This window comes from Martes martes (assembly GCF_963455335.1).
Source record: "Martes martes genome assembly, chromosome: 5".
Lineage (NCBI taxonomy): Eukaryota > Metazoa > Chordata > Mammalia > Carnivora > Mustelidae > Martes > Martes martes.
In genome coordinates this window covers 120,301,255-120,327,009 of record NC_137892.1, presented here as the reverse complement: position 1 = coordinate 120,327,009, position 25,755 = coordinate 120,301,255, and the positions used below count along the sequence as shown (strand labels likewise).

Sequence of the window (25,755 nt, the reverse complement as noted above, 5' to 3'; positions counted from 1 at the left end):
TGAGCCATTTCCCTTATAAGGCTCATCAGTTACTCTAAGGATAGAGGATAATCAAAACTGGGATGGTTACTGGGATATCCTTTCTCAAATGAAAGAATCTGTCTCTAGAGCCCTATTCAATTAATTTAAATCATGGTTCTCCTTTAATGGCACGGCCACATTCAAATACACCCAATCCATCTGTAAGTTATCAAATACATGGTACCAATTTTTATTTTACCTCCCAATTCCAAAATTTGTTCCACTTTGCTGAAGTATGAGGTATAAAATTGCTTGTGTTGTCAATAATCTTATTCTCACAAAACATTTTAGTTAACCAGACACAATGAGATCCTAAACTTTTAAGCATATACAGATGTGAAGAGACTTCAGAAATGGTACAGAGAATCAGATGACCTTAAAGAATTTGGTATAGTCAGTTGATAATATAAAAAATCATGTTTTACCAAGTGAACTGCTATAAATCTTACCTTAACACTCTCAGGAAATTTAGCTATTTTCTCATTTGCCTCTGTAAGCCTTTTGGTTAATTCAGGCAGAGAAAGTGGCTGATTTTTTTCTTCTTTACTAGTAATAATAAAAAAAAGTGTAAGTCATATGCCTTCCCCCACATAACTTTTAACTGTTATCCTATTAGTAAAATTCTTTTGTCATCTGGGTCTTATCTCTCATCTTTAATACAAAGGTCAAGAGGAGGGAATTTAATGTGATGTTAAGTTTTCAAAATGCAATACCATTCCTCACTATTTTCCAAATCCCCACTTCTTAGACACATAGCTCTAATGAAAATTTAGGACCTCGAGGGGATTCAGTTCTGCAGCCAAGTGCAGAAAGCCTGGATTTCTCTGGGGAACAGTTAGACATAGCTGGGGCTCCTAATCGTAGGTGTACGGATGCACATTTTTCTGGGAGGAGTGTCTTAAGCGTGTTAAAGGAGTCCTGTGATTCAGAGGTTAAGAGCTGCAGGGCTGGAGAACTTTTTAGTGTTTTTCTTGTTACTAAAACCAAGCCTAAAGCTGCCTAGAGTGTGGTGGCTTACTGGAGAAGCGACTCAAAACTCTGACTCAAGAGTCTCCCCACCGCCGGCCCATGGGAGTGTTTGTACAGCAATAAATATATAAGGGGTTCAAAACTTAGTTTTTTTTCAGTTACTAATACGAGTAACAGTTATCAGTTTATTAATGGTACTAGTTACCATGTTTTAAGCCTTGTGTGGGAGACCGTCTATGTAAAAGGCACTCTGTATAATAACCAATCAATAACTGTTAATCACTACAAATGCCCAAGGCAGAAGGCCCTGTAACAGTGCAGATGAGCTTTACAGTGATTGGTGATTGGCTCCTGTCATCCACCTGGCCCCTGTGTTCAAAAGAAATTAGGGTGCTACAGCATTCTGATCATTTGGGATTTTCTCAATTCAGCATGCACTTTTGTACACTACCCTTTCTGTGTATTTTCTGGGATAGCACAGAATGGTTGAAAAACTGGTTATCATTAATGATGTGATAATTCAACTCCCCATTTTACATGATTAATTTTTTTGGGAGGGGGAAATCTACTTTTTGCTCAAAGGTAGGATTTTATTGTCTGTCCTACTGTTACTGACATTATTCTTGATTTCATTTAATTGCCCCAACAAGCGAGGTAGGAGTAGGTACTCCCAATTATAGATGAGGGAACGAAAGCTCACGAACATTAAGAATCTTGCCTGAGGTCACTCAGCAGAGCCACGATTAGACCCCCATGTTGGACTCTGAGGCCGGTGCATGCTACATTATGGTGCTGGCAAGTGACCTGATCAGGCTCATCATGTGCTGATTTTTATCTGATGATAATGTGGGAACTCAGCAGGGTATTTCCAATTCCACCTTATACTGACTCATTACTTACCACTCGTTCTGAGGACTAGAGAGGGACTGTTCTGTGGCCTGCTCAGATTCACTCTTATCAGGACCATTTGTTGTAGATTTACAGACTTGACTCTTCTGGTGTTGGCGGATCATTTCTGCCAAGGTCTCTTGGACTTCAGCAACGGTTCTCTGTGAGTTTTGGAGACTGGCGTGCTTTTCTGAAAAGAGCTCCTTACAAGTGATCAGCATTTGCTTGCTTGCTTCTGTGAGTCTCACATCTAATTCTGGAGGCCTGCTTGGGTCTGGCTGAGAATCTCTGGGGTCCATTTCTTCAGGGGTGGCATTGTTTATCTGCTGGCTTTGCTCAACAGAGGTTGTCCTGTGAGCAGCTCTTACCCAAACACTGGATTTGGGGCAATGCCTGGAGAGAGACCACCAAAATTCATACAGATGTCCATAAATAAAAAAGGCCTCCAAACTTTTGAAAGCTGGTGTGATAGGGGACTGAGGTTCACCCAGTTTGTGTCTTAGATGGTCACAACCTAGAAGAAGAAGAAAAGGATTTAGGGTTGTGTGTTTCTTTATCTGCTAGAAATCTGCCCCCTCCCCTTATGTTTGCTATCACCCACGGAGAGGATCTCAATAAAGGACAGCCGTGATCCATGGGACCACATGCCCTTCACCAAAAGTCAACCAGAGCTAAACATCTCATGACCTAGGACAGTATTCTTCTTGCTGTAGTCTATGTGTCAAAGCATTATAGAAAAAATAATCCATCTTCCTATGAAAGCTCTGGGGGGTAATATCCCACTATGTTTCTGAAAAATCACAGTGATTTAGTTTAGTGACTATGCAGCTCAAAGAATATCTTTCTGCTGTGCTTCTCTCTTTTTTTTTTTAATTCATTCATTTATTTGTTTTAAATGTATCTCTACACCCAGTGTGGGGCTCAAAGTTATAACCCTGAGATCAAGAGTTGCCTGGTCCTCCAACTGAGCCAGCCAAGCACCCCATGAGCTTTTCCATTCTTTTTTTTTTTTTTTTAAAGATTTATTTTTTTATTTGTCAGAGAGAGAGAGAGAAAGAGAGAGAGAGCGAGCACAGGCAGACAGAGGCAGAGGGAGAGGGAGAAGCAGGCCCCCCGCTGAGCAAGGGGCCCGATGTGGGACTCAATCCCAGGACACCAGAATCATGACCTGAGCCAAAGGCAGCTGCTTAACCAACTGAGCCACCCAGGCGTCCCAAGCTTTTCCATTCTTAACTGACTGGTGAGCACATTACTATTTCTCTCAAACTGTGTAGGAAAACTTATAGAAGACAGTGTGGTAGATAAGGCAGGTAGGGCCAGGTAAAGGAAGACAGCTCAGTCATTCTGGCTACCTCTTAGGAGCTTGGGTAAGAGAATTCAAACTTGGTGCTAAATGACATAGCTGGCTGGTCTCTATCTTTCAGTGATGTATGTCGTTGCTGGTGCCACACCACTGGTGGTGGTTTTATCATCCATTAGTAGGCATGCCCCAGCAGAAGTGGGGGTCATTTACCCTCAGGAAGAAAGGCTGAGTGCACTTCCTGCATGATGGTGAAGTTTCCCGAGTCGTAGCTCCGGACCACAGCCCGAAGCAGGGCTTCCACAGCTGCGTCCCAGGAGGCCACTTGCTGGCTCAGCACTGCCAACGTCAGGTCATGGCAAATGTGAAGCAGAAGCTGGAGGGAGGAGCCAGAGTTTCAGTTAAACATTCTCCCACAGCAAGCACCGGGATGATACCAGAATATTCCTACTGACTGCACTTGGACGAAGTACAGACAATGTACGTTTAAGAAAGCTCCTCATATCTCCACCACCCATTTTTGCTTCCGTATCTGAGAAACTTTCCTACCTAGTTGCACAGTAACATACCTTGTCTGGTGTCAAAGTCTGTTCATGCTAAAAAAAAAAAAATGCCTTGACATTTGTATTTAATTAAAACAAAAACTAAGTTTTGGAACTAAGAGCTATAATTCAACCAACCAAGCTAGAGTATAATTAAAATTTATAGTGAGCAATTTGATGAGTTTTGATAAATACATCTATCTGTATAGACATAAATGCTACAATCACCACCATCAAAACCTAGAACATTTTCATCATTGTAAAATACCCTTGTGTACCCCTCTGCATGCACTCTCCTCTCCCCAACCCGACAATCACTGATCTGGTTTTGGCTATATAAATTTTGTCTTTTCTTGAATTCATATAAATAGAACCACAGAGTATACAGTCTTTTGTGTCTTCCTTCTTGCACTTGTCATAATAGTCTCAGGATTTGCTGATAGTATCTGTATGTCACTAGTTCAGTCCTTTTTAGGGTTGCATAGTATTCCACTGTATGACTATAACATAGTCTGCATATCCATTCACCAGCTGATGGACATTTGGGTTGTTTCTCATTTTTGGTTGTTGTGAACTAAGCTGCAATGGACATTTGTGTACAAGTATGTGTGGACACCTGATTTCCCCTCTTTCAGTGAAATATCTAGGCAGTGGGAATGCTGGGCCATTGAGCACGTCTATGTTTAACTTCATAAGAAACTGCCAGACTGTTTCACAAAGTGCTATGTATCATTTAAGGAAGTCTTGTTTCTCATAAATACCGTGCCCTCATTTTCAAAAGAACAAGTAGATAAACTGGTATCTATTTATAGCATGGGTACAGCTGTTACAGTGGGTCAACTTTATCTCCTTGCATCAATATGGAGTGATTTTACAAACTGCTCACTGAAATAAGCAAGGTACAAAATACATATGGCCTGACTTAGGGGCTGCCTCTGGTGAGCTAGCAAAGGGGAATGGGTACCACGAACTTCAACCTTACTGTATTTCTTTTACTAAAAACTAGTACATACAAAACAAAACCAGAAAACTATGAAGCAAAACTGACAAAATGTGACCATCTGTTAATTCTGACTGATGGGTATTCTATTTTTCTCTACACTTTTCTGTATTTTTTAGACTTGTTCTTCTTTTTTTAAGAGAAGACTGAGCAAGACTAACTTCAAAGCCAAAGGGCTTTAATCAGTCTGGAGAGATCTTTCCAGGTTGCCTGGCCTGCCTTGGTCTTTTCTGAACCGCAAACTGGCATTCAGCTTGTTTCCTTATTATGCTGGACACGGACTATGGAAGTCTTACTAGAGAGTGCAGATAGGTTACCTGTTTGGAGGGAGTGTTATTTGTAGCCGATGGGTACTTGATACTCTGCAGTTGCTCCAGGGCTGCCTGGTACTGCTCTGGGCTCTCCAGGCTGAAGGTGCTCTTCCATACAGCAGTCACCCTCTCCACGAAGGGCCCTGCAGTGCCTGTAGCCCAGGAGTTGTAGGAAGAGCTTTTGGCCTCTAAAAGCTGCCTTTCCTCCAGGTGCTTGGACAGTAGCTCAAGAAGGCAAAACACCAGTCTCTGTCCCTGGAACCCAACAACAAAGGAACTGTTAGGCAGCGGAGTGCCTGATTGGCTCGAGAGCTCTCAGTTTCTCAGTGTGTTCCCCATTACATCCGCAGCAACCAAACCCCTTCGTGGGCTGCCTCTGGCCACTGTGAGTCATGAATGAGGGGGGAAAGGATGTGATCTAATAGACATTTTTCCAGACGCCATTGCAGGGATCCTGGAAGTAGCCGGGACCCAAGCAAACATTTTTATAACACAGAACCCCAACTGTAGCTCTGCCCATTATAATGTAAGCCACATGCTGGCCAGCCACCTAAGACTTGTGGTCCAGTTTGAGAAAAGATGGCCTGGATTCATCCGGTTCTTAGCTCCTGCCCAAACTTTAGATTAAGGGATACAGAAGTAAAGTGTAATGGGCAGAAGGTGTTAGAGCAGATAAGCTGTGTAGTTCTGAGGGTTGGGGTAGGTGTTAAGGTAGCCTGTCTCAGCAGGTTTAAGAGGGAGTCAGCTGGAAGAGGAGAAGCAGCTCAGAAGAAGAGGATTAGAAGCTCAGAGAGAAGCCCTAGATGAAAATCTTTCTTTTTGCTAGACTTTCAGTTGCCACGAGATTCATGTGTATCCTTATAATATCTTCTCAGTTAGGCTTGGGAAGGCCTCTGTTGATGAGCCAAAATAGCCTCATCATTAATCACAACAGCATTTAGCATAAGGTTAAAGGTTTTCTTGCTTTGATAAGGATGCTGCTTAAGAGAAAAAAAGAAATGGTAAATAACCATTTTTGGAAACTTTTTGGTTTTTTTGCTATGGACAAATTAAACTCTCTCAAGATTTGGTCACTTTATAAATAATACACCAAATGACACTATCTTTGAGGGTATACTACTTTTGCCTCCGTTTTTATTTTGCAGCTCCCAGAAGGCTACTGTTTTTCTTGGGCTATGAATATTTAGCTAGGAACTGTCGTTAGGCCCAGTAACTCTACTAGGGAAAGAGGAATTTACAAAGTTCATATTAGTATCTGGCCAGCAAAGTTGTCTAAAATGGACCAAATGTTTGTGTTTCGGAAATTGAGACTGCTGATGCTTTTAAAGTAATCTCGGTTTTGAGTGGTAAATTACTCATTTTTAACCAGAAAGGGATAAAGTAGACATTTAACAAAATACTGATTTTACCACACTTCTTTATGTGTTAAAGCTAACATGGAGTGCAATGGCAGAGCCATGATTTCGGTCAGGTGTTAATCCCTCTTCCTCTCCCTCTTCAAAGAAGACCTGATGACACCAACGAAGAAACACCAGACCGGAGCCCAGGGGCTGAGCGAACTCAAGTCTACTCATATATGTTGTACACAAACTGCTAAGGGAGGAGAATCACTGCGAATGATCATGTTCTCTTTTTGAATATGGCAACTGACAAGCCACGGTACTTCCACGGGATAGTAGGGCCAGGGCTTGCTAGACACTTCTGAGGAGACCTGCCTAATTGGTATAGGACTTGGGGCCCTTCCCTCTTAAATACCAGGAGATACAGTAACAGACTGACCTTTAGACTTTCATGTAGCTTCAGGGCTTCCTGGGCTCCCACCCAGTTCCTGGCCAAAAGCAGCTCCTGGGCACAGCGGAGCGCCAGGGAAGAGGACAACTCATTCTCTCCTACAATTGAAGCCAACTCTGCAGCCGTCTTAAGTGATGCTGCGTCCCCCTTCTTGGACAAAACTTTGGCTGCGTCGTAAGCAGAAGCAGCCCCTAAATAGCTGCGATAGAGAAGAAAACCCCAACGTGTCACAAGCAGATCTCCGTTCCCTGTTCCACTGCCATACACAGGATGAGTGACAGCATCACAAGGGATAAGCACATAAAGGAACCTCAACATTTGCTGGACTGAAGAGTCTTCATTCCCTTCCAGTTTCCCTGTTTGATGGTAAAGACATCACTAGAAGAAGGGGACCTCCCGAGTTTGCTACTGAGGTTTCCTGAATAGTTACGGTGATTCAAATAAATACTAAGGAGGCACGTCCTGATGAATCTTACGAAGCTGGGTTTAATACACATATGCCTTTTTATTTTCTAGTCACTTTACCCCCCACCCCCATCCCCCGCCCTTCACTTACTATTCTTATCCTGCTGCTCTGTGTTCAGATTCATGCCTGTTCCCTCAGGCTTACCATTTGGCGGCTACAGCATAATGGCCATCTTTTTCCAGGATGGCTCCCCAGGTGAGGTATAGGTCCTTCAGGATCGGGTCCTCTGGGCGCAGTCGGGCCTTCGCAACTGCAATAGCTTCCCTGGAGGCAAGAACAGATATTGGCCAACTTGAAAAGGCTAGAAGATAGGACAAACTGTCCCTCTTGTATTGTTCATACTGTTCCAACAGCCTGTGAAAAACCATTCTCCTGCATTATGTGAGAATTTAAAACCACATGCTGAGCTCAGTTTTTTCCCTGGGTCCGCAGTTCTTAAAGTGCGGTCTGTGGATTCCTGGGGGTCCCCAAGTCCTGTCACTTCACAGAAAACCATCTACATTGTTGCCAATGATAAAATTTGAGCTTTTAAGTGAAAACTAGAATTTTAGGAAATCTGTGCCTGCTGCTGTGGCCTGACCGCTTCCCAAAAGTTAAAGATTCTTCTGAAGAGACTGACGGTGATATTTAAGAATGTGACTTTTTGGGGGGGATATTTTATAATGAAATGTGTTAACACCTGGAGTACCTATATAATTCCGTGAACTAATATCTTCCAGGCGACATACAAATTCTGAGTTGCACCAACATAAAGTTGTAGCTGGAATTGAAGTATTTTAGGTTAAGTTGATCTAGGCAGAGGAATGTTCAAGAGGTATTTTGAGACAACAAACTGTAGCCATGATGGAGTAACAGCGACCAGACTTGCCCTCCTGCCACAAAACTAGACAAAATATGTATTTTTTCAGACACTGGGCAACCAGGCAGCACAGGACTGTCATCCTGGAGGGAGGGGAACCAAGGATATGAGCCCTGTCAGGGACCCCTGCAGCCATCTTCCTATAGGGAACCCCAGCAGAGTCTCAGCAGTCTCATCGAGTGGAGGAGAGACAAAGCAATTGGAATTTGAGGGCCAAAATGATAGGAAGGAAGAAGCTGTCCAGAGAAGGGTCTATAGAACTCTGTTTGCGGATCCCATGGAGTCTTTGGCTAAACACAAAGGCCATACATGTGTAGGAAACTCTTCAAGGCTGGACAAAGACCAATCAGGGAAGTGTAAGCTGAGTAATTCCCAGAGCTCACTCAGGGGCCTCAGGGACTTTTATGTTTTGACCAGCCAGACATCTGAGTTCTGATTTGTTGAATACACAAGGCATTCAGTAAAGTCACCAGAAGGTAGAAGGGCAAACTAATTCTAGAGTATAGATTTCCCTAAACTTGTCCTAAGAAAGCCTGAAACCAAGCCATGGAAAGATCAAGCTGATCCAGAGCAACTTTTAAAGATTTTATTTATTTGAAGGAGTGAGTGAGCGAGCGAGCGAGCATGAGCTGTGGGAGGGGCAGAGAGAGAGGGAGAAGCAGACTCCTCACTGAGCAGGGAACCCTGACATGGGGCTCGATCCCAGGACTCTACAATCATGACCTGAGCTGAAATCAGCTGCTTAGCCGACTGAGCCACTCAGGCTCCCCAGGTCCATAGCAACTTTAATGCTCTCTAAAACAGAGTTCAATGTGTTCTAAAGAAAGACCAAGACAGAATAAAGAAAAAGAAAGTCTCCTCAAAGCCATCACATCAAATGGCTAAAAATCAGTGATGGAGAAAGTCCTAAAAACAGTAAGAGAAAAATGACATAGTTCCTATATAAAAGGGTGAGATTAAATGCAGTAGTCAAGTCAAAATCAACATAAGAGAAAACAATGTCATCTCTGATGCCGTGAAAGACAAAAACTGCCAGAGGAAGATCCTTTAAAATGAAGGCAAAATTAAAGGCTTTTATAGACAAACAAGTTGGTAGAATTGGTTGCCAGAAGAATCCCACTATAAGAGTGAAGATCTTGTTCAGGTCAAGAAGGAGCTGATAGCAATTAGAACCTTGGACCTATATAAGAGAATGATACATATACGGGCAAATACTAAAAAAAGCATTTTAAAATTAATAAAAAATTATATAAAAAGACGGTTAAAAAAAGCTGACAGGTTAAAGCAAAAATTCTAATAGTGTAATGTGGGGCTGTAAGATGTCAAATACATGACAACAGCAGAAAGGACAGGGAGGAAGGAAAGAAATACATTGTCTATAAGAAGTAATAAAATATTATTTGAAAGTGAACTGTGATAAATTAAAAATGGTAATCATCACAAGCTGTCAAGCAACCCTAAAATAAATGAATAGGAGTATAGCTAATAAGCCAGAGATAAAAATATATTCAATTGATTCAAAAGAAAGCAGGAAAAGACAAAATGAACAAATAATAGATGGGACAAGTAGCAAGATGGTAAATTTTAATCGCACTAATATTTACATTAATTGTAAATGACCTACACACTCTAATTAAAAGACAGAAACCATCAGACTGGATAAAAACAAGACCCAGTTGTATGTTGTTTCCAAGAAATATTCCATTTCTTTTGTTTATCACTACTTAAAAACGTTATTATAGTGGAAGTGTAATAACTTGGATAGGAAGGATTCATACCAATCTCAGCAGAGTGGTATTTCTAGAGAAGGGATGAGGACAGAATTGGAGAAAGGCAATTCAACCAAATCTGGAATGTTATACTTAAAACTGGGGGCATGGGGAGCTTTTTGGGGTGGTTGGCAAGATCCTGTCCCATTTGTCTTACACTGTTTTCTCTATTTGTGTTACTTTAGGGATAAAGAAGTTCTGAAAAAACAATCAGTGGCAAACACTGATAAAAATTAACATTTGTTGAGTACAGGTTGTGGGTGCATTAATGTTTGTTAAACTAGTGTATGCATATTTCTGTATGTTTGATTACAAAACAGAGGTTTGTGCTGGTTATCAGTAAGCAGAGCTGTTTAGCGATGAATTTCACATTTTGTCCAGCTATTGGTTCAACTGCAGGGTCATACAAACCTGTAGAAATGGTTTGACTTGAGCAGCTCTACAGCTTCATATACTTTGTGGATAGAAAGTAGGTGAGAGGCAGCCTTGACATACTGATCTTGAAAACACAGCTGTTTGGCAAAAGCTTCCACGGCCCACAGCCACACATGGTAGCCAGCTTTTGGGGGAAAAAAAAAAAAAGGTGGTTGAATAAAAATCAGGTTAAGGGGAAAAAAAAAGCACATACAGACATCTGGGTTGAAAATGCCTTGGTTTTAGTAACTGCATTAAGTACAACATTTAGATTCTAATTAAGTTGCCATTACAGATCATCTGCTTCATCTACTCTCCCAAATTCCACATTTTATTTATTTATTTATTTATTATTTAAAGATCTTATTTATTTGTCAGAGAGAGTGAGCACAGGCAGACAGAAAAGCAGGCAGAGGCAGAGGGAGAAGCAGGCTCCCCGCTGAGCAAGGAGCCTGATGTGGGACTCTATCCCAGGACCCTGGGATCATGACCCGAGCCAAAGGCAGCCGCTTAACCAACTGAGCCACTCAGGCGTCCCCCAAATTCCACATTTTAAAACATCAATTTCTTCTTTGATTCTATAACACATATAAAATAGTGTAAAATTCAAAAGGTACAAAAGAGTATGGATGTCAGAACAGTGATTACCCTTGTTGGGGTGTGTGGAGACTAACTGAAAAGCAGCATGAGAGAAGCTTCCAGAGTGCTGGCAGTGTTACACTTCTTTTTTTTTTTTTTTTTTTTAAAGATTTTATTTCTTTATTTGACAGACAGATCACAAGTAGGCAGAGAGGCAGGCAGAGAGAGAAGGGAGGAAGCAGGCTCCCCGCTGAGCAGAGAGCCCCATGCGGGGCTCGATCCCAGGACGCTGGGATCATGACCTGAGCTGAAGGCAGCGGCTTTAACCCACTGAGCCACCCAGGCGCCCCAGTGTTACACTTCTTGATATGGGTGCCGGTTATAAGGGCGCATTCAAGTTTGTGAAATTCATTGTCAGTCACGACAATGACCTGTGTACTTCTCTCTCCCTCTCTTTATATATATATAGTATACTTGAATACAGTTAAAAACTGGGCATGGCATAAAAGCTTTCCCTGTTGTCCTGGCATCTCCCCACCCAAACTTGTCCAGATTTCTTTCCCTGGAGAAAACCATTATTACTAGTTTCTTTTGAAACCTTTTGAAATAGTTTGTGAAGACACATTTAAATATAAATGACAGAGTAGTAAATTTTTTTTTTTCAGAGTAGTAAATATTGTTGTGCATCTACACTTTGATTCTTTTTACTTACTACACTTTGGAGCTCCGTTCCATATTAGAATGCATAGAGTTGCCTCATTCTTTCATAGGAGCTTCTACTGTCTAGAGGTATGAGATTTAACCGGTCTCTTCCTGATGGACAGAGAGGTTCTTATGATCTTTTGCTATTACAAATACTGCTATAATGATAGCCCATGTATACTTGTCATTTTGCATGTGTGAGTACGGTTATTTCCCACACCGAGAATTGCTAAGTTAAGGTTAAGGCCAGACCAAGCTGTCCTGCAAGAGAGGATTCATCTTTTTAAAAGATTTTATATATTTGAGAGAGAACGTGTGTGAGAGAGCATGAGCCTAGGGGTGGGGGTGGGGTTGCAGAGGGAGGAGAAGTAGAGGCCCAGTGGAGCAGGGAGCCTGATATGGGGCTCTATCCCAGGACCCCAAGATCATGACCTGAGCTGAAGGCAGACACTTAACCGACTGAGCCACCCAGGCGCTGGAAGAGTGTCCATCTTTAGTGGACTTAACCTCAAGGTGATAGCACTGTTGTTGAGAAGAACATACCAACTGGCGCCATAGCCACAAGACTGTCTGTCAGCTCCCCTCTTTCTGCTGCAGTCTGAAGAACACCTTGTAGATCTCCTTTCCAAAGCATAAGCTGGTGAAATAACTCGGGGTGGCCATTTTCCAAGTGACCTTTTCCTGTTTGGAGGAGAGAGAATGTTGGGAAAATGTTTCAGAAACCTCTGTCGACACAGACTTCTAGAGTAGGAAAGGCTGGATGAAAGAGGAACAAACTCCCAGAATATGCTGTTGCTGGCTGATGGGAGAGTCATCTCCCAGAGTGTTCATAATGTGGTGTGAGGCCCACTCAGTCCCTCGTCCACATGCTCACTTTCACTTACACTCACAGTGAACGCTGCATGTTCCGGGTCCTAGGACAGATGCAAGGGGTGTATGGGAATATGCAGACCAGGGAGCTCAAAACCTAGTTAGTTGACATGTAAAATGAGCCATTAGGATGTTCCAGGATGTTAGGAAAGCATAAAGTTAAGGTACGGATAAGGAGTTAGGAAAGCATAAAGACAGACTGCGTTATGCTGACTGGACTTGCCTCACCTTCAACTTCAATCATTCTATACAGAGCCCCCCGGTCTGTGAAAAGCCCCAGGTGAAATCTTTCCTCAAGATCAGCAGACACCTCCTCGTTTAGCTCTGCTAATTCAAAAAGACAAAGAAAATGAGGTTACTGTTTTCTGTCCAATTCTCCAAATATATGTCCAGAACACCCATTTCAGAGAGTGAAAAGAAGAGTCTTGGGACCTTGTTTACCCTAACAGAGACCCCTGCTGGTTACAAGGGTAGCAAAATAGGAGAATACTTTGAGTTTGTTAAACTCAGCCTTGGCAAAATCCAATGAGATAATTTAGTTTACAGATTGCTCAAATAAAGATTTGGGGGAAAAAGGGATATAAAAAGCAAACCCCAAATTCAACATGTATTTTATTTTACTTTATTTATTTATTTTTAAAGATTTTATTTATTTATTTGACAGACAGAGACCACAAGTAGGCAGAGAAGCAGGCAGAGAGAGAGGAGGAAGCAGGCTCCCCGCCAAGCAGAGAGCCCGATGCAGGCCTCGATCCCAGGACCCAGGGATCATGACCTGAGCCGAAGGTAGAGGCTTTAACCCACTGAGCCACCCAGGCACCCCAACATGTATTTTAAATACAGTAGAAAACAAAACAAAAAAACTAACAAATATCCTTAACATTCACTAGGATCTACCACGGAGGGATTCAGTATTCATTCTGTTTTTAAAAAAGTCACATGAGCAATTTTCCAGTAAGGTTAATAATGTAAAACTATATGATTAGGTGTATTAAGTTATAGGAAGTCATCAAAAAGTCTCCTAAAGAAGGTTATGTATATAAGAAGAGCATAAAATATTCCTGGAGAGAGACAGAAACTGGTAATAGTGTGGCCTTGAGAGGAAATGGGAGAAGTAGGTATCAGGGAATATAAAAAAAGATCTACATTCTTTTTGAATCTCTGAGTATCATTTTATCATATGTATCCTGTTTTAATATGTAAAATGCAAAATTAAAAAAATATATAGTTGCTCAAATATCAAAATAATAGGCACTGAATGAGGGCAACCATTTTGTGATAAAGAGGTATTTTGATGAGCCTAAAAAAAAAAAAAAAAAACATTAAACTTTTAGCTCTTTATTTTCCTAAAAAAAAACTTCCACCAAAATTCTAAAAAAGGAACTGCCATCTTATGGGTATATTTCTAATAAGCAAGATTTTTTTTTCCCCTACATGAAGATACTGTTTCCTGGGGAAAAGATAGTTGAAGGAATTGACTCATGCTGAGCTATTTAAGCCATCACACAAATTCTGGCACACAGATGGCTGGTAACAACTCAATTTATAACAATAAATCAGAGCACTGCCTCTCAAAGTCACTGGGGAGTGCTGACAGTGGGATCAGAATGGGGAGCCTGGCATTGCAGTCTGGGTGGGGAGGGAAACCTGGAAGAGAATGTAGAAATACAAACAGTTTTAGGCATTGATTTGCACATTCATTCAACAAATATACGAGCACCTCTTATGTGCTAGTTCCCAGAAGACTAAGGATGGGCCAAGGAAGTCTGTTTTTGTACCTTTGGAGTGTTTTGCAGTTGCTAATACCAAACAGTCCTGATGAAGCTCCTCCTTGGACCTGTGGTCCAGGCTGGTAGTCAGTGGAAGCATGGAACGAGTTTTTCGCTTCTTGGTTAAGGATTCTGAAATGTAATAAAAATACAGACTGCCTGAAGAAGAGCTGACCAGAATCATAAAACTAGATGGCCACTGTGTGACAGTAACCTACTGAAAGGATACTGCTGGGCCTCAGAAAAATTCCTATGCCTACAAAGACTTTCAAGTTAAATTAGCTGGGGGCAGTGTTTACAACACACACACACACACAAGTCGTTGTGAACACCCTGTGAAGCATTATCAACAGCTGCAAAATGACACTTTGCCAGGAAAACATTAAAAAGTGTTTAAAGTTGTTTAAGTGTTAAAGCTCTTTAAAAACATGACCCAAAATGGAAACAATCAAATCAACAAACAAATACTTTAAACCTGAAAAAACAAAAACCCCAACAAAAAACCAACAACAATAAGAACCAAACACTTTGGAGTTTGAGGTTGCATGTGATATCTGAGGGTGCTTTCACAAAATATTTTAATCATTAGACACCAACCTGGCTTCTCTTTAGGTGGCTCCTTCTTCAGTAAAGTGACTTTGTTATTAACAGTGACTTTTGACTTTTCAAAGCCTAATGAAACCGGGGCGCAGGTAACTGGTTCTCTAGAAGCTACATCATGGGGGATAAAGAAAAAAAGTTTGGAGGACAATGCAGAATCTAGTTCTTTTTAATAATTAAGAAGTATACTAGGATTAATAGTGTGATTTTATGTATTCCATAGTAGGAGACAAGATACTTTGGAAAGGAAACATGTGTAGTCTTCCTTTTCCCACCTCATAAACTGTCTATTCTAGGAACTCTGACTAATTGGTCTAAGAAGTTGTTTCTAGCCCCCACAGTTTTATACCACAGGCCTAGGAGTTCTGAAACTTTGCTCAGATGGCACAACACTTCTTATCTATTTAGATGACAAAGTACTAATTGCATGTTTAATTACAATAGAGAATATTAAGGGTATGTGATATGGAGTCACAATCCTGAGGACACAAAACTATGAACTTTAAAAAAGAAAAAAAGCCCAGCTGTTGATCTATAGGGGTGAAGGATACTTTGTGCAACCATTTTGTGATAAAGAGGTATTTTGATGAGCCTAAAAAAAATAAATAAATAAACCCATTAAACTTTTAGCTCTTTATTTTCCTAAATTATGAGTCCAACAGCCGTTCCTTGGGATGGAAAGGGTCTGGATGTATCTGTACCATAGACTTTGGCCATTTTAATTCTGTCACATCCAAATATTCCATTTTAGAATTAAACATGAGTCACTGCTTCTATTTATACTTTTTGCTCTTTAATCATTTTAATAGGTCATAGGCACCACAACTTGAAGGTAAACATATAAAAAAAGAATTAAAGTACTAAAATTTCATCCAGTAACACTTTTTCTCTTCAAACTAGAAACAGACTACATTAGAAATTAGTGACAAAGCCCTGAAAAACTGTTCTGTGAGAAATCTAACTGCCATGATAGCTTACCAAATCAGAAGAACCTAACTCATGTATTTTTTTCAGAAACAACAACACAGACACACTAGGTACAAACCCAGTTATGAAGGGTGAGAACTTGTGAGTTCCCAGAGTGGTGGTAGCTTCTAGGCTAGATATTTGTACACAACAGTGGTTTCTTTCAGTAACTGTCTAGATGTCCTAGACATCTGGGACTGGGAAAACTTCTTCCATATATGTTTCTATGGATAGACACCCCTGGTTTCACTTTGTCCCATAGTCTTGTTCTGCCCAAGTTAGTAAGAAGTGTTTTCTGAAGACCTTCACTATTTCTATCTTAGGCTTCCACCAGATTCCCTTTAACACTTCAGAGGTTTAGAGGCTTAAAACAACTCTTTAAGAAACTAATGCAGTTTCTGACGGCACCAAAGATACAACCTAAGTTAAAGGGATGGGACAGTACGTAGGTCAAAAGCAGTGAAGTTTCAAACTGAGTAAGGACCTGGCTTAGTCTGCTGGATATGCCTGCTAACTCCCAGAGTCTGTGAAACACAGGATTTGGCCACATACCCACTGAGGCAACGCCACTGGGGAACTCTGGCTCCCGGGCTTCCTCTTCACCCTCCTGGTCTGACACGCCATTCTCAACAGGTCCTGAGCTCTCCCTGATGCTCTCGTCTTCATTTCCGTCGTATACTTCCTGCTTTACAGGAGCTCTTGAGGTGGGCTTTTTCTTCTTTTTGGGCTTTGGCTTAGGTTGAGAGAGCCTCTTTTTCTCTAATTCAATACTTTTCTTACCTAGAGGAATCACAGTTAAGACAAGGACAGACTAAAATATGTATTCTCCCATCCCAGTACTAACCAGGCCCAGCCCCACTTAGCCTCCGAGATCAGAGGAGATCGGGTGCATTCAAGGTGGGATGGCTATAGATAAAATATATATTCTTGGTTAAAAGCACTCTAGGAGATATCTCCAAAACTTCATCACTCTTCTTTTTGATAGTGTTCTCACCATTTCCCTTCCTTCCCAATAAGTTTTTAGAGCTGTATTATCAACATGGTAACCAAACCCTTGCAGGATTTCATTAAATCATTAATATGATGCCCAATTAACCTTGAACACTTATAGTATGTATTCTATACAGAGGGACATTCTCCTGCATTACTACAGCACAGCCATTAGAATCAAGAAACTAACATCAATACATTACTGCTGTCTACTCTACATACTGTATTCAAGTTCTGCCAAATGTACGGATAATGTCTTTTATAGCAAAAGGAAACAATCCAGGATTACACAATGTTCTTGCTTGTTATGCCTCTTTAGTTTCCCTCAGCCAGAGACAGGCTTGTTTTCCTTAAACTTTCATGCCTTGAAACTTGTCCTATAAAAATTACAGGACAGTTACTTTGTTGATTTCCCCCACTGCAAGATGTTTGTCATGATTAAATTTACGTTTTGCATTTTGGGCTGGCATACATAGGAGTGATGCTGTCAGTACAATATTGGAGATAGCACAAAATTTTTGTCTCATTATTGGATTGTTTACTTTCACCACCTGGTTAAGGGGGTGTCTTACAGGTTTCTCCTTGAAAAATCATTTTTCCTTTGTAATTACTAAGTATTTGCATCCACTAGTTTTCGGATCCATTGATGTTTCTTTCTTTCTTTCTTTCTTTCTTTTTTTTTAATTTATTTGACACACACACACACACACACACACACACACACACAATCATAAGTAGGCAGAGTGGCAGGCAGAGGGAGAGGGAGAGGGAGAAGCAGGCTCCCTGATGAGCAGAGAGCCTGATGCAGGGCTCTATCCCAGGACCCTGGGATCATGACCCGAGCTGAAGGCAGACGCTCAATCGACTGAGCCACCCAGGCGCCCCTCCATTGATGTTTCTGGACCACAAAATGTTACTGTGATGACTGACTGCTGAATGGTAATTTGCTGATTCCATTATTCATTCTACATTTATTAGTTGGCATTCTATTATGAATAAGAGTTTTTGTTTCTCCCCATTTATTTAGACCTTCATTTTTTTTTCCCTCAATATGGACTCATGGATTCCCATTTTGTTTTAATTGATTATTATTTATTTACTTTTTTTTTTAAGATTTTATTTATTCATTTGATAGAGACACAGCGAGAAAGGGAATACAATCAGAGGGAGTGGGAGAGGGAGAAGCAGGCTCCCCACTGAGCAGGAAGCCTGATTCGGGGCTCAATCCCAGGACCCTGGGATCATGACCTGAGCCGAAGGCAGACGCTTAACGACTGAGCCACCCAGGAGCCCCTACTTATTTATTTTCTAAGTATATATATTTTTAAAGATTTTGTTTCTCTGAGAGAGAGAGAGCACATGAATGGGAGGAAAGGGCAGAGGGAGAGGGAGAAGCAGGCTTCCCACTGAGCGGGAGGCTGATGATGCAAGGCTCCATCCCAGGACCCTGGGATCAGTACCCGAGGCAAAGGCAGATACTCAACCGACTGAGCCACACAAGGCGCCCCTACTTTCTAAGTTTTAAGGCCTTTATCCTTTGCTTTTTTAAAAGTCATCTTTATTAAGGTATAGTTTAACATACTATACCCACTTTTTAATACTCTGGTGAGTTTTGACAGATGTGTAATCATGTAACTCACCACCACAAATAAAATATGAAATATTTCTATTCTCTCAAAACATTCCCTCCTGCCTCTTTGCAGTAAGATGCACTCTCTGAATCCCAGGCAGTCACTCATCTGCTGTCACTATAGTTTCACCTGTTTTAGAATTTTGTATTATATATGATTGTACTTTTTTTTTTTTTTTAATTTGACAGATCACAAGTAGGCAGAGAGGCAGGCAGAGAGAGAAGGGAGGAAGCAGGCTCCCCACTGAGCAGAGAGCCCGATGCAGGGCTCGATCCCAGGACCCTGGGATCATGACCTGAGCCGAAGGCAGCGGCTTTAACCCACTGAGCCACCCAGGTGCCCCTATGATAGTATTTTCTATTGTACATTAGAATTATACAGCATATAGTCTTTTGGGCCCAGTGTCTTCTGCTCAGTGTAACATTTCTGGGGATTCATCCATACTGTTGTTTTTATCAGTAGTTACTTTCTTTTTATAGCTGAGTAGAATTCCACTCTAGGGACAGACCATAGTTTATTTACCAGCTGATGGGCTTGTGGGTTGTTTTTAGTTTGTGGCGATTACAGATAAAGCTGCTATAAGCATTCTTTTATTTATTTATTTATTTTGAAAAATATTTTATTTATTTATTTGACAGAGAGAGACACAGCGAGAGAGGGAACACAAGCAGGGTAGTGGGAGAGGGAGAAGCAGGCTTCCCTGAGCAGAAAGCCCGATGTGGGGCTTCATCCCGGGACCCTGGGATCATGACCTGAGCCAAAGGCAGATGCTTAACGACTGAGCCACCCAGGCGCCCCTGCTATAAGCATTCTTTTATAAATTTTTAATATGGATATATCTTTTCATTTATTTGGATCATTTTTACTTGTATATTATTCTGTCTAGTTTTTTTAAAAAAGATTTTATTTATCTATTTGACAGAGAGAAAGAAAGAACAAGCAGGGGGAGCAGCAAAGAGAGAAGCAGGCTCCTTGCTGTGCAGGGAGCCCAATGTGGGGCTTGATCCCAGGACTCTGGGATCATGACCTGGGCCAAAGGCAGACGCTTAACTGACTGGGCCACCCAGGCGTCCCGCCCCTCTGTCTAGTTTTCTAGCTGTTTATGGCAGGTGGGCAAGTTGGCACCTTGATCTTTGACTGCCAGAAATGGAATTCTTTTTCTCACTATTTTCAAGTTTAGACTGTCCCAGATTTGGTTAGTGGGAGCCCCTGCGAGCTGGCTTCTTTGTCCTCTTGATATATCTCAGTTTTTGAGCACCTCCTTCCTTTCTGGCACCAGATGATGTTCCAGGCCCATATCTTATTTTTTCCTTTCCCAACCCGGAATTAGGCATTTCTCTAAGAAGCTCTGGTTGGTCTCTTTTAACAGAAAATGATACATAGAAACCAAGATCAGGGTGCTAGGTATAAATCATTAGTATTTGTATGTTGTCCTCATGGCTGCATTCTTTGGTTAGGAAGGCAACCCAAGCCATACTATCACTGCGACTCTACAGGAATGTCCTCTTTTCTTGACCTTGATCAACTCAATTACTGAGGAAGGGAGAAAGGGAATTAGACAAGCATACAGGCTGCTGGTTCTGACTGACCTTGAGGAGGGCGGGAATGTTCTTGCATGGAAGTAAGCCATTTGTACACACAGAAGTCATCTGCCCCTGAGTAGATGCAGTCTGGATCCAGTGGGGACCATGCCACACAAAGCAGTCGACCTCGATGTCCTCGGAAATTGCAAAGAGGCTCTTCTCGGAGAGTATCCCACACCTAAAACCCGAAGTCACACAATAACATAGATCAATTCTGGTTAATCTATTACATTGGGGGATTTAAGTTAAAAAAGATTTTTAAAAAATATGTATACTCTTATTTCCCCTTATGATTTATTATTTTCTCTTAGGAGTTCAAACTTTAGAAATATTTTTTCTTGTAGAAGGCTTATGCATTCTGGGATATAGAGACATTCTTATGGGGATGATTCTGAATGGGCTTCTACTGGTGCCCTATGGATTTCACTGTACTAAATGAGCATTCTATGTTTTTTGGGCTGGGGAGTCTGATGTCATGAAGAGAATTTTTTTTTTAAAGATTTTATTTATTTATTTGACAGAGAGAGAGATTACAAGCAGGTAGAGAGGCAGGCAGAGGGGGAAGCAAGCTCCCCGCTGAGTGGAGAGCCTGATGCAGGGCTCAATCCCAGGACTCTGACACCATGACCTGAGCTGAAGGCTGAGGCTTAACCCACTGAGCCACCCAGGCACCCCTCATGAAGAGAATTTTAATTTAGAGCCTATACTTGCATGTGTAGGGCATGTGTATGATTCTGATTTCTCACAGGTGATTCTTTTGTCCCCATCTCTGTGAGATTATCAATTTCCTTACTGTTTCTTGAATTACCCCATCTCCATTTCACAGAGGGCAGCCCTTCCTGGTTCCTAGCTTTGTGCAAATAGTTGCACAAATAGTTGAGTTGTCGGTCACAACTCAACACTGAGATGGACATCCATCAGAGATTAGCTCTCCAGTTCCTCACGTCTGTTCTGGTTCGGTATCTGAAAGTCCTACCTCATAGCTCTGGCTTGGCATCTCATCTTTATTTTTTCCAGTCTGAAGATTTTCGACTCACCAGTTTATCATTAAAAACTGTTATTGATTTATAGCCCCCTTTTCTGTGTTTAAAAACAGGACCAAGTGCTTCTCACATCAATTTAATCCATCATATGACAGTAAGAATGAAATGTTAAAAAATAGTTCTTATCAATACTTTCCCTGTCATCTAAATAAAACAAAAATAAAAACAAAACCCCAAAACCCAATCTTAGCCTGCCAAGGGCTCAGATATGTGGGATGAACTAAAATGCCTTCTAAAGCTCAGAATACCCCTTTCTGTAGAAGATAATGGCCAGGCTAAAAATATACACAGCTGGGGGAAAAGAGGAAAGAGTTCCAGTTAGCGTATATAGTAAAGAACCTACAGAATCAAGGACACAATAGTACCTGAGCTGTACCATCGTAGGAAGCAGATACCAGCCTTCCATCATGATGTGGGCTCCATGCCACACTGGTAATCTTGGCTGTGTGCCCTGACAGGGTCCGGTAGGGCTCTGTAATGGTCACTGGAGTTTCAGGATTGCTCTCTAAGAGACAAGCGGAAGATGTCATTTCTACCAACAGCAACAACAAAAAGACACAGCGGAGTTAACATGGAGAGTCAAGATTTTGCCATGTGCTTTCTAGATGACTTTCAGCAGGCAGTATTATTTATTGGTTAAGACAATGGGCACGTAAGCAGTACCTCACACATGGTTTACCGCAAGAAGCATCAGCTGTCATTCTGTCTTTCTAAAAGCCACCAAAATGAAAATAGTATCTTTTGCATGTAATATCAAGAAGGATGTATCATCACTTTTATGGTAGCTGAAGATACAGAATGTGAATTTCATCATATTTTCATACCAGACTATCCCAGACTAAGGGGACATCTACAAAATAACAGGGCAGTATTAAAAAGATTAAAAAAGAAAAGAAAAGGCTTAGAGACTATTCTAGATATAAAGGACATCGCTGGATCAGCTGGCAAAACTAGAATATGAGGGATGCCTGGGTAGCTCAGTCAGTTAAGCAGCTGCCTTTGGCTCAGATCATGATCCCAGCATCCTGGGATCGAGTCCCACATTGGCCTCCTTGCTCTGCAGGGAGTCTGCTTCTCCTTCTGCCTCTGCCTGACACTCTGCCTGCCTGTACTCTCTCTATCTCTCTGACAAATAAATAAATAAAATCTTAAAAAACAAAACAAAACACAAAAAACCCCTTAGAATATGGATGGTGGACGGGAACCTGGGTGGCTCAGTGGGTTAAAGCCTCTGCTTTTGGCTCGGGTCATGATCCCAGGGTCCTGGGATTGAGTCCCGCATTGGGCTCTCTGCTCAGCAGGGAGCCTGCTTCCTTCTCTCTCTCTGCCTACTTGTGATCTCTGTCTGTCAAATAAATAAATAAAATCTAAAAAAAAAAAAAAAAAAAAAGAATATGGATGGTAGATTAAACTACTATATATATATTGTTAAATTAACTGAAGTTCATAATGGAATTGTAGATTGTAAGGGAATATCCTTATTCTTACAAAATACACAAATATTAAGGGACATGGGGGCATGATGCATGCAACATAAACAGTTCGGAAAAAATATGTACTCAGGCACACACATACACAGAACCACATGACTATGACAAAAGGTTAACAGTTATTGAACGTGTGAGAGGGTGTATGAGAGTTCTCTGTATTATTCTTGCATCTTTCCTCTAAGCCTGAAATAAAGTAATACTGATTCTGGCCATTTTTTGGTCTTTTTCTGTTATTCAGTAGATATGAAATAAAAAACAAATGGAGATGTTAGTGTTAAAGTAAACAAACATCTACATTGCTCTGAACAGTTAAGTTAGTACCCTCTGCCAAAGTGGATGCTTAATTTGGAATCCCACTAATAATGAGGACCAGGAAAAGCCTTCTAATGTGTCATGCTCATTACTTATACAATGTCTACTACTCATTGTTAGGAAAGTCTGTCTATACTTTAATAGTTTTTCCATATTGCTTTTAACTTGAGGGAACCACTGCTAGAATTGTTTCTTTTTGTAGCTGTTACAGATAAGGATTCTCAGAAAACTATGGAAAATTCTAGAGAAAATAAAAATGTCAACTATGTTCACTATGGCTGACAGTACACACTTGGGAGTATTCTGGAAACAGTGTAGTGTTAGATTTTAATTTCTTCATATTAGGAAATTAGGAAAAAAGTAATCTCACTGCTTTTGTGTTTAAAAAAGGGGCTCTTTTAACCATGTACGTGGACTCTCTCTCACCACCCCAAGATCATGACCTGAGCCAAAACCAAGAGTCTGATGTATAACCGACTGAGCCACCCAGACACCTGTCTTATTTTAATGAAGAAGAATATGTTACTTTTGTTTTGTTTTTTAAAGATTTTATTTATTTAATTTGAGAGAAAGTGAGAGAGAGCACAAGCAGGGTGAGAGGCTGGCAGAGGGAGAGGGAGGAGCAGCTTCTCCCCTGAGAAGGGAGCCCAATGCAGGACTTGATCCCTGGCCCTGGGATCATGATCTGAGCCAAAGGGAGATGCTTAACAGACTGAACCACCAGGCGCCCCAAGAATATGTTACTTTTGAAAGCAGAAAAAACAACAGGAACAACATTTTAATACCAAAAAGCAAGTTAAAAAAAAACAAAACAACTTAGAATGCAAAGTAGCTGGAGTATAAAGAGTGCAAAGCAGTGTAAGAAACCAAAGTTACCTATGACAGTCTTTAGGTTGTGCACATAAATGACGGCATTGTTGGACCCAGAGGCCATCAGGTAGCTCAGCTCCGGCTGACTGCCATGCTCATGATGCCAGCTGATGGTATTTACAAGCTTGTGATGCTGCTGGATGGTGCATATCAGTTTCAGGTTGGGAACCTGAAATATTTCTATTGATCTGGAATAGCAAACACATGAAAAGAAAGACGGATGATCAAATTACAGTCTAATGCAAACAGGTATCTCCCTCATTCCATCACTCAAATAAAGGTGAAATGGAATAGGGTAACCCTATCTATCATTGCAAAGTTCTCTTACAGAGAACTAGAAACAAAAGGTTGTTCTTTCAACAAGTATATCCAGCTTTAAGAAAATCCCAACAGGGGCGCCTGGGTGGCTCAGTCAGTTAAGCGGCTGCCTTCGGCTCAGGTCATGATCTTGGGGTCCTGGGATCGAGCCCCGCATTGGGCTCCCTGCTCGGCGGAAAGCCTGCTTCTCCCTCTTCCTCTGCCTGCCGCTCTGCCTACTTGTACTCTCTATCTCTGTGTCAAATAAATAAAACTTAAAAAAAAAAAAAGAAGAAAAGAAAATCCTAACAATCTCTGTAAAGTTGTGTTTCTCAGCCTCTTGTGACAAATGGTGCTATGGAAAAGCTAAAATAGAATTAATGAACCAATGGCTAAATTAGGACTATTTGCTATGATCAACATCAGAAAGAGCACAGTGAGGTCTAAAAAGCATTTCTGCCCAGGCTTACATTAAAAAAATGAAGATTTAGGCAGTTCAGTGCAGTAGATGAGCATTTTGTGAAGCATAAAATAATTTTGTTTTTTTTTTTTAAAGAAACAAATACATACCCGTCTTCGTTGCCAAGAGCCATGATTTTGCCATCTGCTTTCCAGCTGATCTCTGTGTGTACAGGCAATTTGTACTAGAAAGCAAAACAAACCAATCTTGACTAAAAGCACTGTTCTCTCTGCGTATCTTACAAATCAATGGTGACGGCATGAGAAAAAAAATCCCTGGAGTTTAAAATGTTCTAATTATGCAACCTGTAAATAACCTACATAGAGTTACCACAAGAGTTACTAAAAGCAAGCATTCTAATTTAATTTGCTTAATTGGGACAAAAAAGAGAGGCCAGTAATTATTAAAATTTACAGTATCTAACCTTCATTAAATGAACTTCATTTACATTACGTTTGAACTTCATTAAAATGATTTTTATCCCACAGCAGAGAAGGTAACATGTCCATTGGCTTGGTAACATGGGGGTCATGTCTCCTTAACAAAAGCTTTATATACACTACCCTGGTTCTCTTCCTATTTCTGTTTCTTTCCTTCTACATCTTTTTTTTCTCCCAACTGTTGGTGTTTCACCAAGGGACACCCTCTTGTCTTCTTATCTCTTTAGACCGTTTCATATATGCCCACAGCTTCTTCAGCTACCATTCATCTGAAGGAATTCCAAATTTCTTTCTTTCTTTTTAAAAGAGAGAGAGAGAGAATGAGTGAGCTCTCAAGCAGCTGGGGAGAGACAGAGGGGAGGGAAAGAGAGAATCCCATGCAGGCTCCACACCCAGCATGGAGCCCGATGCAGGGCTCAATCTCATCACCCCGAGATCATTACCTGAGCCAAAATCAAGAGTTGGATGCTTAACCGACTGAGCCACCCAGGTGCCCCAGGAATTCCAAATTTCTAACTCCAGCCTAAACTACTTGTATGAAGCCTTTTTTTTTTTTTTTTAAAGATTTTATTTATTTACTTGACAGAGAGAGAGATATTACAAGTAGGCAGAGAGGCAGGCAGAGAGAGAGAGAAGCAGGCTCCCAGCCAAGCAGAAAGCCCAATGCGGGGCTCGATCCCAGGACCCTGAGATCATGACCTGAGCCGAAGGCAGAGGCTCAACCCACTGAGCCACCCAGGTGCCCCGTATGAAGTCTTTCTTTAAGCTTTTATTTTTAGGTAATCTCCATACCCAACATGGGGCTTGACACCACAACCCTGAG

General features: G+C 41.2%; 1 protein-coding gene across 3 annotated transcripts in view; it reads right to left on the bottom strand.

Moving 5' to 3' along the window:
- GEMIN5 (gem nuclear organelle associated protein 5) overlaps positions 1-25,755 on the bottom strand; it is a gene marked incomplete at its 5' end in the record, with an annotated part of 43,293 nt that overhangs the window by 1,716 nt on the left and 15,822 nt on the right. For 2 of the 3 annotated variants that reach the window (XM_080804088.1, XM_080804089.1), the window contains 16 exons: positions 471-567; positions 1,891-2,392; positions 3,392-3,554; positions 5,038-5,286; positions 6,811-7,021; positions 7,433-7,552; positions 10,328-10,475; positions 12,155-12,292; positions 12,710-12,805; positions 14,260-14,382; positions 14,848-14,961; positions 16,369-16,596; positions 20,027-20,198; positions 21,429-21,568; positions 23,742-23,923; positions 24,603-24,676. In XM_080804088.1, the coding sequence (XP_080660214.1) occupies positions 471-567; positions 1,891-2,392; positions 3,392-3,554; positions 5,038-5,286; positions 6,811-7,021; positions 7,433-7,552; positions 10,328-10,475; positions 12,155-12,292; positions 12,710-12,805; positions 14,260-14,382; positions 14,848-14,961; positions 16,369-16,596; positions 20,027-20,198; positions 21,429-21,568; positions 23,742-23,923; positions 24,603-24,676 (2,757 nt within the window). Of the gene's footprint in view, positions 1-470; positions 568-1,890; positions 2,393-3,391; positions 3,555-5,037; positions 5,287-6,810; positions 7,022-7,432; positions 7,553-10,327; positions 10,476-12,154; positions 12,293-12,709; positions 12,809-14,259; positions 14,383-14,847; positions 14,962-16,368; positions 16,597-20,026; positions 20,199-21,428; positions 21,569-23,741; positions 23,924-24,602; positions 24,677-25,755 lie in introns of all 3 variants that reach the window. The other variant, XM_080804087.1, reaches the window with a different exon arrangement.